This window comes from Phascolarctos cinereus, unplaced genomic scaffold, assembly GCF_003287225.1.
Source record: "Phascolarctos cinereus isolate Bilbo 61053 unplaced genomic scaffold, phaCin_HiC Scaffold_7;HRSCAF=346, whole genome shotgun sequence".
In the NCBI taxonomy this organism is placed as follows: Eukaryota; Metazoa; Chordata; class Mammalia; order Diprotodontia; family Phascolarctidae; genus Phascolarctos; species Phascolarctos cinereus.
This window is the reverse complement of record NW_027556180.1, coordinates 170,851,102-170,867,310: the sequence shown is the minus strand read 5'-3', so window position 1 is coordinate 170,867,310 and position 16,209 is coordinate 170,851,102. Positions and strand designations below refer to the sequence as shown.

At 42.3% G+C, this 16,209-nt stretch overlaps 1 protein-coding gene across 2 annotated transcripts in view; it reads right to left on the bottom strand.

Moving 5' to 3' along the window:
* TFDP1 (transcription factor Dp-1) overlaps positions 1–8,862 on the bottom strand; it is a 137,504-nt gene extending 128,642 nt beyond the window's left edge. Inside the window, exons 1-2 of one of the 2 annotated variants that reach the window (XM_020965161.2) lie at positions 8,754–8,862; positions 6,308–6,382 (exon numbers count right to left, since the gene is read on the bottom strand). In XM_020965161.2, coding sequence (XP_020820820.1) covers positions 6,308–6,319 — 12 coding nt within the window. In that variant the 5' untranslated portion in view covers positions 6,320–6,382; positions 8,754–8,862. The remainder of the gene's footprint in view (positions 1–6,307; positions 6,383–8,753) is intronic. The other variant, XM_020965162.2, reaches the window with a different exon arrangement.
* Positions 8,863–16,209: the final 7,347 nt, after the last annotated feature.

Below are 16,209 nucleotides of genomic sequence, written 5' to 3'. Positions count from 1 at the left end.
AATTGCTTCATAAGTAGTGAAAAAACGCAATTTCAAACAAGTTTTAAAGTATCAAATGACAACAAAATATAAATGAAAATAAATGCCAAAAGTGAATAATTTAGGGAAAGTAGTGCTGTAAACACATACCTCACATTTTCAGTAACCACTAATTCTCAGCTTTTTAATGTTTTGAGAAACCAGGTTTCAAATTTCATTGGTGGCTTCAAATACATTCAAAGTTAATTCAGAATGAAGTCAAATAAGACTATGTAAAGTGCTTTGTAAAAGCGTTGTATAAATGTTAGCTATTATTATTATTACCAAAACAAATAAGCTTTATGAATCAATAAAGTTACTGAGTATAAAGATTTTTCAACACTTAAATCTGAAAGGACTAGAGTTACTATACTCTTAATTTTATGCTTAAAGGCACTCACTTAATGAGAAGAAATATTTGAAAAGAAATTACTATTTATTCATAAATTCATTTCAGAAAAAGACCGAAAGGGGATAGCAAGGTCATTGTTTATTTTTTCAGCATCAAATCTTATTCCCTAGACCAGTAAAATGACAATATTTAATAATTTTATATATGTATACATATACATATATACACATATGTTACGTGTGTACATGTGTATATGCATTTTTTTTAAAAGAGCAGCTAAATGGTACAGTAGATAGAATGCTGGGCCTTCAGTCAGGAAGACTAATCTTCCTGAATTCAAATCTGCCCTCAGCAGGCAGCTAGGTGGTGCAGTGGATAGAGCACCAGCCCTGAAGTCAGGAGGAACTGAGTTCAAATCCGGCCTCAGACCAAATACTTGACACTTACCAGCTGTGTGACCCTGGCCATGTCACTTAACCTTGTTTGCCTCAATTTCTTCATCTGTAAAATGAGGTGGAGAAGGAAATGGCAAACCATTCCAGTATCTTTGCCAAGAAAACCCCAAATGGGGCTAGGAAGAGTCAGACGTTATTGAAACAACTGAACAACAACAATATGTATACACATACATACACATTTTAAAAAATATATTCATTAGTCTTCTATTTATATATACTTAGTCTCATCACATAATAATGCAAAAATTTCAGCTTGATGCTACATTTACTGTGCCACCATCCAACTCTCAAATAATGCCATAAATGCCATTTGGGGATTGTCTTAGTCACACAGGATACAAAACTGTCTTCATCGGAACAGCTTTCACAACTACAGGGCAGTAACACAGAGCACAGAACAGCACCTCATACAGGCTATCATCACAATTGCCTAACTTCCTTACCACCTAGAAAAAGAGTCACAAACCATCAGGAGGTGGCCAAGGAAAGGAAAGAGCTAATGTTTTCATTTCAAATCACTACCTTTTCATGGTTCCTTGGCAAAAAACATAAATGCTATAAAGCACTGAGGGAACACCTGCTTCACCTTTCTTTTAAGATCCTTTGCATTCACCATTTCAAAAGCTCAAGAACATAATCTTCCTGACACTTTGGAACCCATCACTAATGGTAAGGAAATAGATGCCTTCACAATAAAGACCATCAAACTCTAACCAGTTCACAATGGTAGTTACAATAGTATTTCTCCATCTGCTACAGGCAGGACAGGGCTTTTACTTTTGAAATCTCATAGCCACCATAGACATCTTTCTTCATGACAAACTACTATAGGAACCTTTGAACACCTTAAATAGTTAACTTTAGCCATAGTAGGTCCTTGGTATCTAAAAAACCTTTTTAAAATTAATTTCAGTCCTTAGAGTAGTCAACTGCTTCTAATAATGACACAGGGAACAGCATAAATAAATTAAGACATATGTGTAATTTAAGTGGATAGTTTACATACAGATATATAATTTAACAAACTCATGGGATGACTGAGCAAAGACCAAGTCGTCTATTCCATGACTACTCTGTGTCTCTGAATTGCAGTACCTAGCACTACTCCTTGACCCACTGTAGGCACTTAAAACATCTGTTGATCAGTTAATTCAAATCTTCACCTCACCAAAGAGCACGATACCTAAACGGAGCTGGCTGAGTGTGCAGTCAGAGACCTCAGATTTATACTGCCTCTGACTCTTGCTAGCCCTATGACTCTGAGCAAGTCACTTAACCTGTGCCTGTCTCAGTTTCCTTATCTGTAAAGTGTGAGGTCTGAAGGCTAAAGAGCCTCTGCAGTCCCTTTCAGCTCTAGATCTATAATCATCTAGGGTGCCCCTGACCTCTAACTGTAGGTGCTGCTCAAGGTTCAGTCCCTGTGCCACTTCTCTGATTTTCTCTATATTCTTTGCCTTGGAGATCTCATGCCATCTCAGGCAACTTCAGTTACTGCTTCTACACATGTAATACCCAAATATAACTTTAACACTATCTCCAGTTATCCTGAGTTCTAGACCTGTCCATTTCCAATAGCCTGTTGGACATCTCTATTTGGATGTCCCACCAGCACCTCAAAATCATCACTTTGAACACTGAACTTGTCATCTTCCTCCCAAATCCAGCTCTTCCCTCTTTCCCCATTTCTATTAATGGCTGAACTATGTCCCATTTACTTCTTCCTGGAGCTGGAATGCTACATCTAATCAGTACACAAATCCTATCAAATCCACACCATGGCCTGCATCCTCCACTTCTTTTGAACTCACACTAGCACTGCCTTTATTTCTTCTCATCTGAACTGTTCTAATAGCCTCTTACTTGATCTTCCTTCCTTCTATCTCTCCCCTACACTTATCCATGCTGCCAACTGGAACCAGATTAATCTTTCTAAAGCACTGCTTTGATGTCACCCTCTGATGCCTACTGAAAAAACTAAACTCCTTAGGTTGGCATGCAAGTCACCTGATGGTCTGGCCTCAACTCATCCTTTCCAACCTTCTATCACATTACTCTGCTATACTCCAGGCAACTGGACATTAGCTGTTCCCCAAACATATCTCATGCTTATGTGTTCTTCCATGTTTTGTGTGCATTATCCCCTACACCTGGAATGACCTTCCCCACCCACATCCATCTACTAAAAGTCTGCCTACCTCGAGGCCTAGTTCAAATGTCACCCATTAAGTCTTCCACAAATCCCACAAATTAGGTATTACGTCTCCCTCACTGTAAGCCTTTCTAAAAAAATTTTTGTTGATATGTTTTGTTTTTAAGTCATCTAAATTTCCCCCTATAAATACTATTCCTCCCCACCTCCAACTTCCTTCCAACAAACCACCACTTACAACAAAGAAATTCCCCTTACATCTTATGGTACTTAGCACCTCTTACCCAGGTTATAGCTGTATAAGGTAAAATGTGATAAGTGCATATATAATGGTGCTTTAACCCACATTCTTGTACAATAACGTCACCAGTATATTTAAACCAACTTCACTGTAACCTCACAAAATATCTCTATAACGTCATTTAACCAAACGCTAAAAACTCAAATCAAATGGTCAGCAACTATCCAAGCTTATGTTTAAGTCTCAGCAGAGTCTTCCTCCAGGCCTTCCGTAACATCATTTGGCTTCCTGTGTTTTCACGGTGCTAATAACGACAAAAGGCAATAGTAATTTGTATACATTATCTTCCCTACTAGAACATGAACTCCTTGAGAACCAGGACTTCATCAAATTCATCTTTCTACTCCTTGCAGTGCCACATGTCTAGTAACTTACCTATAGCAGGTGCTCAGTAAGGGAAACTTCTTCTAGCACAGCTTTTTTTTTTTAAGCATTTAATGGTGATGAAATGGATCTAAGCAAGAGAGTAGTGAAGGATATGGCAATTTTAGAATACAGTCCTAAAAAGCCACTACTCATTATTCTGCTATTGTACTAAATGAACTGAATTACACTGTATCTACAGCCTGAAAAAAGTTTTTGGTTTTTTTTAGCAATATGCCTCTGAAGATAGTTCTTTACACATATCTGGAAAACATACACTAACAAAAAAAAAAAGCCACTTGTGTTGCCTCTATCGAGGCAGCTTTAAAAATGCAGAGATAGGTAAAGAAGGCTGAGGCCACGATGCCATAACTAGGATAGTCACATTCCCAACTGAATTACACAGGTTAGGATTCCTTGCTGGGAATTTTTACTTTGTTCATAGGGATCATAGGATTTAAAGCTGAAAGCAACTTAAGAGACCAATTAGTCTGACACATTCATTTTCCAAACGAGGGAAGTTGAGGCCCAGAAACATAAGAATGACTCGAGGTCACACAGGTAAGCAGCAGATGGACCCATATCCAGTACTTCCCAATACACCACAGTGCCTCAGATATAAGACAGCTGGGCACTGCCAAAACTTACGTGCCTCATCTGTACCTGAGACAGCAAATAGATAAAGAGAAGCTTTAGAAGAGATGAAGAATTATAGAACATGGGACTTTTTTCCCCTTTAAGCAAAGAGGAAAGGAGGTTTTTACATAAAGATTGTTTTGATCAAGAGCCTTTTGCCTCCCAAAATTCCAAAAGATTTACAACATGAATTTGTTAGTGTAGTCTAGTTTATAACTGGCATCCTTGAAAGACTATATAAAGGGTAAGAAAAGGAATAAATTAGTTAATACATATCTAGATCACATGGGATATTTCTTTGGTATCCTGCACATGTCTTATCCCAACTTGTATGTAAGTTTCTCAAGGTCACGGAAATGTGTATCTTTCAATATCCCACAATGCTCAATCATGGTTCCGTTCACCCTGTAGGTAATCAAATATTTCTTTACTAAAGCACTTTTAATAAATCAAAATATTTGGGATAATTAAAAACTCTGCAACAAAATACAACTATTTTGAATATTTTTACATCTGTTATATTAAGAGGAAGAAAACTTATCCAATGATACAATGCAGGGTCACATAAGCTGTATTATAACCAGCTTCTGACTGTGTTCTAACTGTATAAAGTCTTTGCCCAGACACCAACTATATAATACCATGGACCAGATTTGATAAAAATACTTATGATGATGACCTTAGGAAGTAAGGTGATTAATGAAATAGCCATTTTTAGGACTGAAAATATAACGTCTTCATGTGCCAAGTAGAGAGCAAAGTACCCACTATGGAATCAGAGGACATTAGTGAAGTGTACTATCTATGTGTCCTTGGACAAATCACTTACCGCCTCAGTTTCTTCATCTATAAAATGAGCACTGAACTAGATGACTATTTGGTCCCTTCTATTCCAGATCTATGATCCAATGATTTATGATACCAAGTAGTAAGATAGAAAAACAATACACAAAAATGTTTCATGATAAAAATGGAATCTAGATAAATATCTGGCATCCTTCCATGAATATAAGATTCAATAAACACAATGCCTTTCGTTTGGAGGGGCAGGTTAGGTGGAAAGAATAGGATAGGAACAGATCCCAGCTCATTAATCGAGGGAACTACTGAACAAAAAAAACTCCTTTTACCAATGCAGGTTGGCATCTTCTTGGAAACTGACAGTCATAAAAAGGTGTCTCAAACCCAGAGAGGTTGCCTGACTTACCCAGGACTACTCAGCCTACGTATGCCAGTGTTAAGACTTGAACCCAGGTCTTCCAGGCTCAAAGGCCAGCTCTCTATCCAAATTCATCCCTCAGGAGGAGAAAATAAGGTAACAAAAATGAGAATATAACACTTTATACTATATAAAAGAGAGGAATTTTGGCTAGAGGATGGTGATGAAGTTGGGAGGCTGTAAGATTTGGCTTCCAATCCCAAGTCCAATTCCTACTACCTACGTGACCATGTTAACCTATAAGAGCAGATATTGGGGATATCAGTAGTACCAGTAGTATCAGAGGATTGTGGTGAAGATCAAACCTTAAAAATGCTATCTTACTAGCCTAATTTCTATTGATTAAAGTGTTTAATTTACTCAATTTTGTATCAAACTAATAAGAGCAGTCTTTCTAAAAATTTTCACTGATTTTTATACTTGATATAATCCCCAAAATTGTCAGTCATTAAAGTTACCTATCTCTTGCTAGAAAGAAAGAATTCCAATTAACAGATTTAACAGGACCCAAAAATCTTAAGTCATAAAGTGAAAATAATGACAAACACCACTTAAAGTTATCATTAAGAGTACATTAAAGCAATAAGCACAAATGCAGAAACATGCGTGTATGCAGTTGTCAAGATCCCTAAGACTCAATAATGTTTTCCTCATGTTTTGAAAGTCTTAAAAACAAGCTGATGTAATTTACCTATTGTCAAACTAAAATAAGTTAACAAACATATAAAATTCACCATCATTTTTTTACTTATGACCAAAAAGCTAAGCATTAACATTACATTTATATTTAACATTAAGCAAATATACTTACATCTTTTGCCATGTTACCAGATCCTTGAAATCAATTCTTTAGACGTTCACTCTCCAGAGAAGAAACAATAATCTTCTAGTAAATAAAAGGGCAAAATAAGACATAAATTCAGTGAAAGATAATGGTTGGCAAAATATTGTATCTTAAGTCTAAACTGATACATTTCTCCCTGCAAAATCAATGCACTCCCTCCAAAGTAAAATGTACTTTGGGATATCAGGAACCTCCTCCCCCTTACATATGCATACATGTATTCAATCCAGAAAGGAATCTACAAAAGCAACTGGGCTACTTCTTTCAAAAAGAATTTAGGGGGACTAATGACATGTAATAGACAAATATTATTCCACTAAACTACTAACAATAAATACCTCAAGCTTTACCCCACTCCAAACCACTGACACAGTGTAATAAATATAACCATTTCTACAGATATCCAGAACAAGACGATGATGCATATAAGACCCCCTCTCCCAGGAGAGGATATGATGGATAACAGCAAACCCTCTAACCCTCACCCATGCACATACATGCTAACCTATATCCCATACATATGCATCCAGAATGGGCTCAATCCATCTTTATAATGCCAGTACAAAAATGCACAAGACAGATATGTAATTCCTCTAGCCCCCCCTCCAAAAAAAAAACAACACTGAAAGGTGGAAGGGAAGACTGGGGGGACCTTGCCCCTACTCTAGTCACAGTCACCAGCTCCATTGGCCCAGCCCTGAGCATGCTGTTAACTCTGACAGGTGTGTTTCCAAGGGAGCTCTAAGGTTAAAGTAACTGCTCCAGGCCACAAAGCAAGACCCAGTCCAGGATCCACTCCATACGCCCCATGTCCATCTGGGATCTAGATCTTCCTGACCTGTCACTAGGCCTCGGGAACTGCAGTCCGAGGAGGGAGAGCTCCCCCCACTCCCCACCCCCAGCACCGGAACTCAGCAGTGAGCTCTCCACCCTACTGTGCTATTTCAGCACCCAGGCTGGCAGAGGGGCTGCCCCCAGCCCCCTACCCTCCCGGGGTGTCCCGCAGGGAGCTGGCTGGAGCAGGCCGAAGCAGCTCCAGGCCGTTGGGGCTCAGGGAGCTGGTGGCGCGTCCCAGGCCCCACGGACAGACACAAGCAGCAGCTGCAGCTGCAGCTCAGCCGCCCGCCCGCCTGCCCGGCCTCGCCGGCCTGTACCTCCCCCCCCAACCCTCCCCTCCAGACCCGGGCACCACCCTGGCAACAGGCGCCATCGTGACCCTCCCCCGTCGGACCCCGCTCCCCAAAGGAGGCACAGCGATGATGATGGGGTGATGGGGGGGCTGGAAAGCGGCCTACCACCCCTCCACCAGCTGTGGATTTCCTCCCACCTTCCTACGTTCCATCCTAGGGACCCTTCCCCTTCTGCAAAGGCAGAAAAGGGGTGAGCACCCCAGAACCTCCATCCACGCTGACCCCTTCTTGTCTTCTCCCTCCTCCCTGGAACCCCACATCTCAAGCCGGGGGTCAGTTCACCTGAAGGCGTCTTCCTCCCCTCCGTGCCCTCCCCCCCAAGCCAGGCCAGGAGCGCAGCGGAGCGCCGGAGCCCACCACCAACTGCAGCGGCTACAATGAAGAGGAGCAGCAGCGTGGGGTGGGGGGGGTACGAGGATGGGAAAGGGGGGGAAGGCAAGGTTTACCCACTGCACATGTGCAACACACAAACACGCACACACACACACACATACATACATACACACACACAGCACCAGGAAAGGAGACCCGAGGAGACACCAAGCCGTGTGCACGGCGCCCACACACAGGCGAGGCGAGGCGGGGGGGCAGGGCAGAGGGGGGCCCGCCCAGGGGATCAGACCGGCCGCACGGGTTCCCCATCCCCCGCGGCTGGCCTTGCTGGCCAGCCTCCGCTCCCTGACCGCCCCCCCATCCCAGGCCAGCACTAACTCTGCAACTAACCCCCCACACACACTCAAGTCTCCAGCTGACCTCCACCATCCCCCAGCTCCATCCTTCCCGGGCTCCAGAAGGACCCCCGCCATCCTCTAGCATGTGGCTCCAAACCTAGCTGCATCCTTGCACCCCAACCCCCATCCCAGGCTGCAAGCCCCCCCCATCAAGGGCCCCGCGTGGACAGGCACACGCGCCCCCACCCCGCGAGGCCGGCACCGTGCCCCACACCTGGCTCGCCCGGGTCCTGGCGCCCGCGCCGCGGGGGGGAAGGCGGGTTGGAGGTGGGGGGGGAGGTGGAGATGGGGAGCGGGGCAGCTCACGGCCCCGCCGTTGCAGCCCCCGCGCACCCAAGGAGGGGAGAGATCACGGGGGAGGGGAGTAGATCCCGGCAGTCGGGGACCGGACTCGCTTTCCCCTTCCCCCCCTCCCCCCCGACTTCGCTCCCACTTCTCCCCACAATATTGGGAGAGTTGGCCAAGGGGGGATAAAAAAAAATTGAAACTTACACTTTGTACTGGGAGCGTCAAGCCGGCGTGACGTGCCGGCAACGCGGTGACGTGCGGCCACGAGCGGCCCCATAGAGACTGGCCCAAAGTGTCAGTTTCACCCCCGCGCGCTCCGCCTCGGGGAGCCGGGCGCGCCTGCGCGGCTTTTTCGCGCCTTTGGCTCGCTCCCTCCCTCGCTCCCGCCAGTTCTGCTCCGCCCCCGCGCTGGGCTCCCGCGGAGGACTCGGTGTGCGTGCTTGCATGTGTTGGTGTGTCTGAGTCTGCCTGGGAGAGAGCCGAGAGCGCGGGAAGCGCGCGGCGCGAAAACGTCAAAGTGGGAGAATTGAGCCCGCCCGTGTGTCCTATCGGGTGCTGTGCTATCTGCAAAAAAGAAGAAAAAAGGGGAAAAAAAGGCCAGATTGAGTTCAGGCTCAGCGGGGTGCCCCGACGGACGTCCCCGCCACCTGCGTGCGGACAGCCGTAGAGCGTGCCCCGCGTCCTGCTCCCACGCCTGTCCCCATGGCCTGCGCGCCACCTCCATTCCAAACAATTCCATGCATCCGCAAGTGCCCGCCTTTACTGGCCGCAATGAGGTCATTCGGAAAGGAGGCGCGAGGAGAGCTGCAGGCCGTGCCACTGGATCTGATGGCCACTTAAAGCTCACTGGCTAGCAGGGCGAACCGCCCAGCTGTACCCTCATCCCTTAGTGCCACCGGGTTGAGTCACAGCCATGTGCTCACCTCTGAAAAGGACCAGTGGGAGGATTGGATGGGGGAGGGGCGTGCTGAGAAACTGGGCTGGATTGCAGAGTCCAGTTCCAGATGGGGCAGCAGTTGTCATAATAGTGTGATCTAACCTTCTTCCCTTGCCCCAATAAAATGGGGATTAAAAAAATCACCTGCCCCTCACACGTATTGTGATGCATAGTTAATGTTTGCAAAATACTTTGAGGTTCCTAGACCAAAGGCGCTGGGTATATGAAACATATCATTACCACATTACACTCCCACTTAACCAGTATGATTTCACAATTTGACCATTTTATGCTGATTACACCCACCTCTGTTTCCCTACTAGAAATGCACTGACCCCTCTCTCAAATTTCTGGACACTTATCTTGGACAAATTAACCAATTTAATATACTCTTAGAAGACAAGGCATAGCAAAAATATTTTTCTGTATATTCAGTACACTGGTTAGCTAGTTGCCTAATAGGATAAAGTAATACTTTTCCTTGGCAATGGTAATCAGTGCCCATGATCCTCTCCTTCATTCAATTTCAAACTCTTCTGTTTTGACTCCTTTTCTTACTTAACCACCATGTTCAGTTCTCCCAAAGCCTCAAAAACAAAAGAACCCCTACATTCCTTACCTAATTGTCTGCTCAAAATAACTATTTCTTTTCCTGTTTTAGAAAAAATATGATTTGGCTTCTGTCCCCACCACCCTACTGAAACCTCTCTCTCCAAAGCTGCTAATGGCCAACAGCCAAGCCCAATGACCTTTTCTCTTTCCTCATCTTCCTTAATCTCTCCTCAACAGGTGACGCAGCTGACCTGTTGACCCCTGGCTCCTTGACACTCTGTCTTCTCTGGATTGACGTTGGTCTCTCCCGTTTCTTCTGCCTCATCTGTTCCTTGTCCTTCACCTTTTCTGATTGTAATAACTCATATTTACAGTACTTAACACGAATAAGTACCTTCTTTAAAACAACCCCATCATATAGGTAGGTGGCAAATATTACATTAAGGATAACCTAGGGGATTCCATTGCTAGGCATGAACCCCAAGGAAGGTCATTGACAAAAAAAAGAAAAGCTACACACACACACACACACACACACACACACACACACACATCAGAATATTTATAATCACATTTTTCCTTTGCAACAAAAAACTGGAAACAAAGTAGATGCCCTTCAGTTGGGGAATGACTAGTCAAATTGTAGTATATGAATGCAATGGAATGTTACTCTGCTGTAAGAAACAACAGACATGATGAATACAGAGAAGCATGGAGAGATTTCAATGGACTGATGCAAAGTGAAGACTTCAGAGCCAGGAAAAAATATATACATAATGGCTACAATAATATAAGTGAAGGAACAACCACAAATTAATCAAAACTGCCTCCAAAGAAGAGACTAAAAAACAAAAAAGGATACTTCCCTCACCATGCATTCCTTTGCAGAAGTTGGGATACATAGATGTGGAACATTGATGTAACATCAGATTTTTTCATCGTGTTAATCGGTTTTGCTAGGTTTTTTTCTTTTCCCTTTAAGAAAAATTATGTGTTATGAGGGATAACTCTCTAGGGATAGTGGGATATAGGGACATAGGGGGAAAGCCAGGAATTATAAAAGCAGGAGATATTAATAAAAATCTATTTTTTTATAAATGGTCTTAATGAATTACCTGAGGTTAAGAGATTGCCCATAGTCACACAGCTAATAAATGTCAGGACCAGAACTTGAACCTAGACTGCAAGTCTCCACTATGTCATATTATTAGTATTAATATAATATTATTACTATCTTCTTCATCATCATCATTTCACACATGTACAGAGTGAAGTTCAAGAAAGCTAACTGCCTCACCCATTCTCCTGTATAGCTCTATCTATGTTCCTATGCTCCTCAAGCAGCATCTTCAACCTTCTTTAATTCTCTCTATATACCCTCCCTTGGCAAACTCATCCACTCCTGTGGCTTCCTTTGTCACCTCTATTCAGATGAGTCCCGAATCTGCATCGCCAGACCTAACCAAGCTCCAGTCCCAAATTTCAGACCACCAGCAACATCTCTACCTAAATGTCCAGCCAATACCACACTCTAAACGTTTCACATCTTTCCCCAAAAAGCCTGATCCTCATACTAATCCACCAATTTCTTCTGATGGCCCCACTAGCTGGATGTCGGTCACCCTGGTTTCCATATCTATTATTGCTCCTTCTCCCTCAGCCCCTACAATCTATCATTTTGATACTTCAGCATTACTTCTCCAAATTCTGTTCTCCTTTCAGCTAACATTGCCAGTACCTCATTCAGACTCTTAATTACCTTTCACCTAAACTATTGAAATAGACTTTTAAAAAATATTTTTTTCAATTAACAAGCATTTATTTTCTGTACCTCCACCTCCTGAGGAGAAAAAAAAATATTACATGACAGTACTACCTAAATTAATTTACTTAGTACCATACAATCAAATTACCAAAGGATTACTTTGTAGAACAAGAAAAAATAATTTTGAAATTGTATCTGGAGGAATGAAAGATCAAGAATTTCACCTAGAAGATGAAATAAACTCAACTAGCTTTCTTCTTTTGGTCTTCCTCTGCTCAGTTCTATCCAATACTCCACAGCCAAAGTAATATTCCTAATGTGTAGTTCTGATGACATCCCTCCTGTTCTCAAAACCTTTGAGTGTGCCCCATTGTTTACAAAATAACACAAACTCCATAGCTTGATGCTTAAGGTCTTCTATAATCTGGCTCTATACCTTCCCAGGCTTGTTGTATGATATACAATCTTCCAGCCAAAATGAACTACTGATCATCATTCTATAGTTCACTATATTGTTTCCCTAAACGGAGTAGGCACTTTCCACATCTCTCTCTACCTATTGAAATCCTTCTCTTCTTTTCATGTGTATTTCAAATGACACCTCCTCCATGATCCTTATCCCACAAGTTAGAAGTAATTCCTCCAAATAAAGTAGGTACCATCAATTGGGGAATGGCTACTGTGATACATGAATGTAACAAATGGAAGTTACAGAAAAGCGTGATACGATTCATATGAACTGATGCATAGAGAAGTAAGCAAAACCAAAAAAACAATAAACGTGTTAACAACAGCATAAATGAAAGAACCAGGCAGCTAGGTGGCACACTGAATAAAGTACTGGGCCTGGAGTAGGGAAAATGTATCTCCTTGAGTTCAAATCTGACTTCAGATACTTACTAGCTGTGTGACCCTGGGCAAGTCACTTAACCCTATATACCTCGGTTTCCTCACCTATAAAATGAGCTGGAAAGGAAATGGCATTTTTGCCGAGAAAGCACCAAATGGGATCAGAAGAGTTGATATGACTGAACAAAATGAAAGGTCAGTCAATGAACGTATTTTAAAAATTTACTATGTTTCAGGACCTGGGGATTCAAAAAAGGCAAGAGACAGTCCTTGTCCTTAAGGATGGTCAAGCACTAAACATTTATTAAGCACCAGCAAGTGCCAAGGTCTATGCTAAATTCTGGGATTACAAATAACAAAGACAGTCCCTACCCTCAAGGAATTTACAATCTAATGGGAGAAGGTATCCATGAGAAAAAGCTGAAAAGCAAGATGGGAGGAAGGGTGAGAAAGAAGGTTTGACTGGTGGACCCAAGAAGCCAAGGAGCAAAGGGGATAGGAAATGAAAAGTAAAATGGAAGCTTTGGGTGGAAGAGTTCTTTACTCCACCCTCCTGCTCTCCAATTAGAGAAACAGAGAGTAGTGAAGCTACTGAAAAGGTGTGAATACCAAAACCGATGTAATTTCCTAGGGTGGTGAGTTTACTGGTGAAGATGTTTCCTGGAATCATGATGACAGGCAAAGAAATAAAAACAAACAAGCTATATACAAGATAACTAGGAAATAATCAACCGAGAGGAGGTACTAGAATTAAGAAGGGTTGGGGAAGCCTTCCTGTAGAAGGTGGGATTTTATTTGGGACTTAAAGGAAACCTATAGGAGCAGAAGAGGAAGAGCATTCCAGGGATGGGAGTCAACCAGAGAAAATGTCCGGAAGTCAAGAGATGGAAAATCTTATTTGGGGAACAGCAAGGAAGCCAGCATCAATGGATCAAAAAGAAGAATACCTAGTGGGGTGTAATATGTAAGAAGACTAGAAAAGTAATTGGGAAGTGTTAAATTATGTAGGGCTTTGAACTCCAGAGAATTTTGTATTTGATCTTGGAGGCAATAGGAAGCCACTGGAATTTAGGGGGTGACATGGTTGGAACTTCACTTTAGAAAAATCATTTTACTGGCTGAAAGGAGAATGAATCAGAGTGGGGAAAGACTTGAGGCAGGAAGACCCACCAGCAGGCTATTGCAATAATTCAGGCTTGAGGTGATGAGGGCTTGCACTAGAGTGGTGGCAATGTCAGAGGAAAGAAGGGGGCAAATTCAAGATGTTGCAAAGGTGAAATCAGCAAGCCTTGCATGTGGAAGATGAGAGATAGTGAGGAGTTCAGGTTGATGCCTTAGGACTGGGAGAATTGTGGTGTCCTTTACAGTAACAGGGATCACAAATCAAAAATAAATGCTGCAAATTAAATTACAAAGAACAAACTGACCTCCAAAATAAGAGATAAGAGAAAAAAATCTCCTCTACTCCTTTGCAGAGGTGTAGGGTCCACAAGTGTGCATCTTTGCACATTGTGAGATTTTATTTTTCAATATATTGATTGGTTTTACTGACTTTTTTTCTCTTCTTTTTCAATTTTCTTTTTTTCTCTTTAAAAAGAGTTATTTGCTATGTGGTTTGGCTTCCTTGAAGTGAAAGGATATAGGAAGCTATTATTATCAAATTTCTAATGTCATTCTCTTCTCTCTTGGGCACTTAAATCTAAGGATTATAGTTATTTGTGCACATCACATCCCTCCTAATAGAGTGTACACACCTGTGGGGCACAGGCTAAATTGTTTTGCATCTTTTTGTTCCACAAAAGATGTCTTCCATGTAAGACTGCACATTCAATGTGCATAAAAGTTTATTTACTGAATTGAATGATGACAATGGATAAAAGTCATGGGGAAAGAAAATTCTTCAAGCAGCCAATTAAAATTCAGGACTTGAGCATTAGGATCTCTTTCTCTTCCCAGAGTTTATGTTCTCAAGATTATTTTTGGCTTCTTATGTATCAACTTTGTAAACTCTTTTGTTGTTCAGTTGCTTCCAACTCTTTGTAACTCTATCTGGGGTTTTCTTAACAAAGATACTGGAGTGGTTTGCCATTTCCTTCTCCAGCTCATTTTACAGATGAGAAAACTGAGGCAAACAGGGTTAAGGTCACACAGCTAGTAGGTGTCTTGGGCCAGATCTGAACTCAGAAAGACAAACGAGTCTTCCTAACTCCAGGCGCAGTGCTCTACCCACTGTACCACCTAGCTGCCCCAGCTAGTGAAATTGCTCTTCACTTATTAAATCCTCATATACTAGAACCATCTTGCCTACATCATGTTGTTCATCCTTTGTTTTCAAAGAGTACCAATGATGTCATGGGGTGATGTCTTGACTTGTCCTTGAATTGGATAAAGTGGGGTAGAGTTACACAAAGTCATCAGCCTTACTCTCTTCCAGAGTCATTGAAGTCCAGTGGCAAGACAAAGGTCAAAACAACACCAGCCCTGGAGTCAGAAAGACCTGAGTTCAAATCTGGCCTCAGACACATAACATTCACTAGCTGTGTGACTCTGGGCAAGTCACTTAACCCCAACTGCCTAAAAAAAAAAAACTGGCACAGAGTAGAACTTCTTCAGAGGATATTTGGGAGAACACAGATAAGAATTGCACAGGATGAGAAAATATGGATAAGTTGTGATTGAATGGAAGAACTAAATACTCTATTGAAATTTTTTTAATTAAATTTTATTTTTGTAAGGAAAGAGAGGGCCCCATGTGTAGTGAAGCCCACATGTGATGAGGATGCTGCCTTTATGCAGCTCAAAGGGAGGCAGAATAGATATTTCTAGCCTCTTCTTCCCTAGCTTTCTCCAAGAGAAGTTTTCATTACTTCTAAGAGAGGAAGTTGGAGGGTGGGACCAAAGGCCACTCTGCTCTTCTCGGAGAGAGGGGTACTGGATTAGAATGCACACATGCACACACACACACACACACACACACACACACACACACACACACACACACATACACACACACATACACACACATACACATGTGCATACATGCACACACATATATGCATGTATACACATGTGTGTACATAGATGTGTATGTATATATATACATGTATGTGCACATATGCGTGCGCACACACACATATCTCCTCCCTTAAATATTGTTTGTCTAGTTGACATGATTGGATTCAAGCTAACTTTTGTTTGCTTTGTCATTTGGGAGGGGGGGTGAACTCCAAACTCTATATCCAAGGTTTGACCCCTTTTCCACCAAATATACGATGAATACACAAAGTGAGTAACAAAGAATCCTATTTATCCAAATCCGTAGCAAAAGAGAGAAGTTATATGTATGAGAATATATACCAGACAACATAAAGTGAAGGAGCTCTCCCACTGGGATTAAGGTAATCAGCTCAGCAAAGAGTGTCCTGGATCTCACACAAGGGAAAACTCCCCAAAGTTTCTAGAGTGGAAATCTGGGAATAGAGACCTGATGGAAACCGTCTTCTCCTCCCACGTCTTCCCAGACTCTTTTTCTTCAGCAACCTGAAATGTGGTTGTCA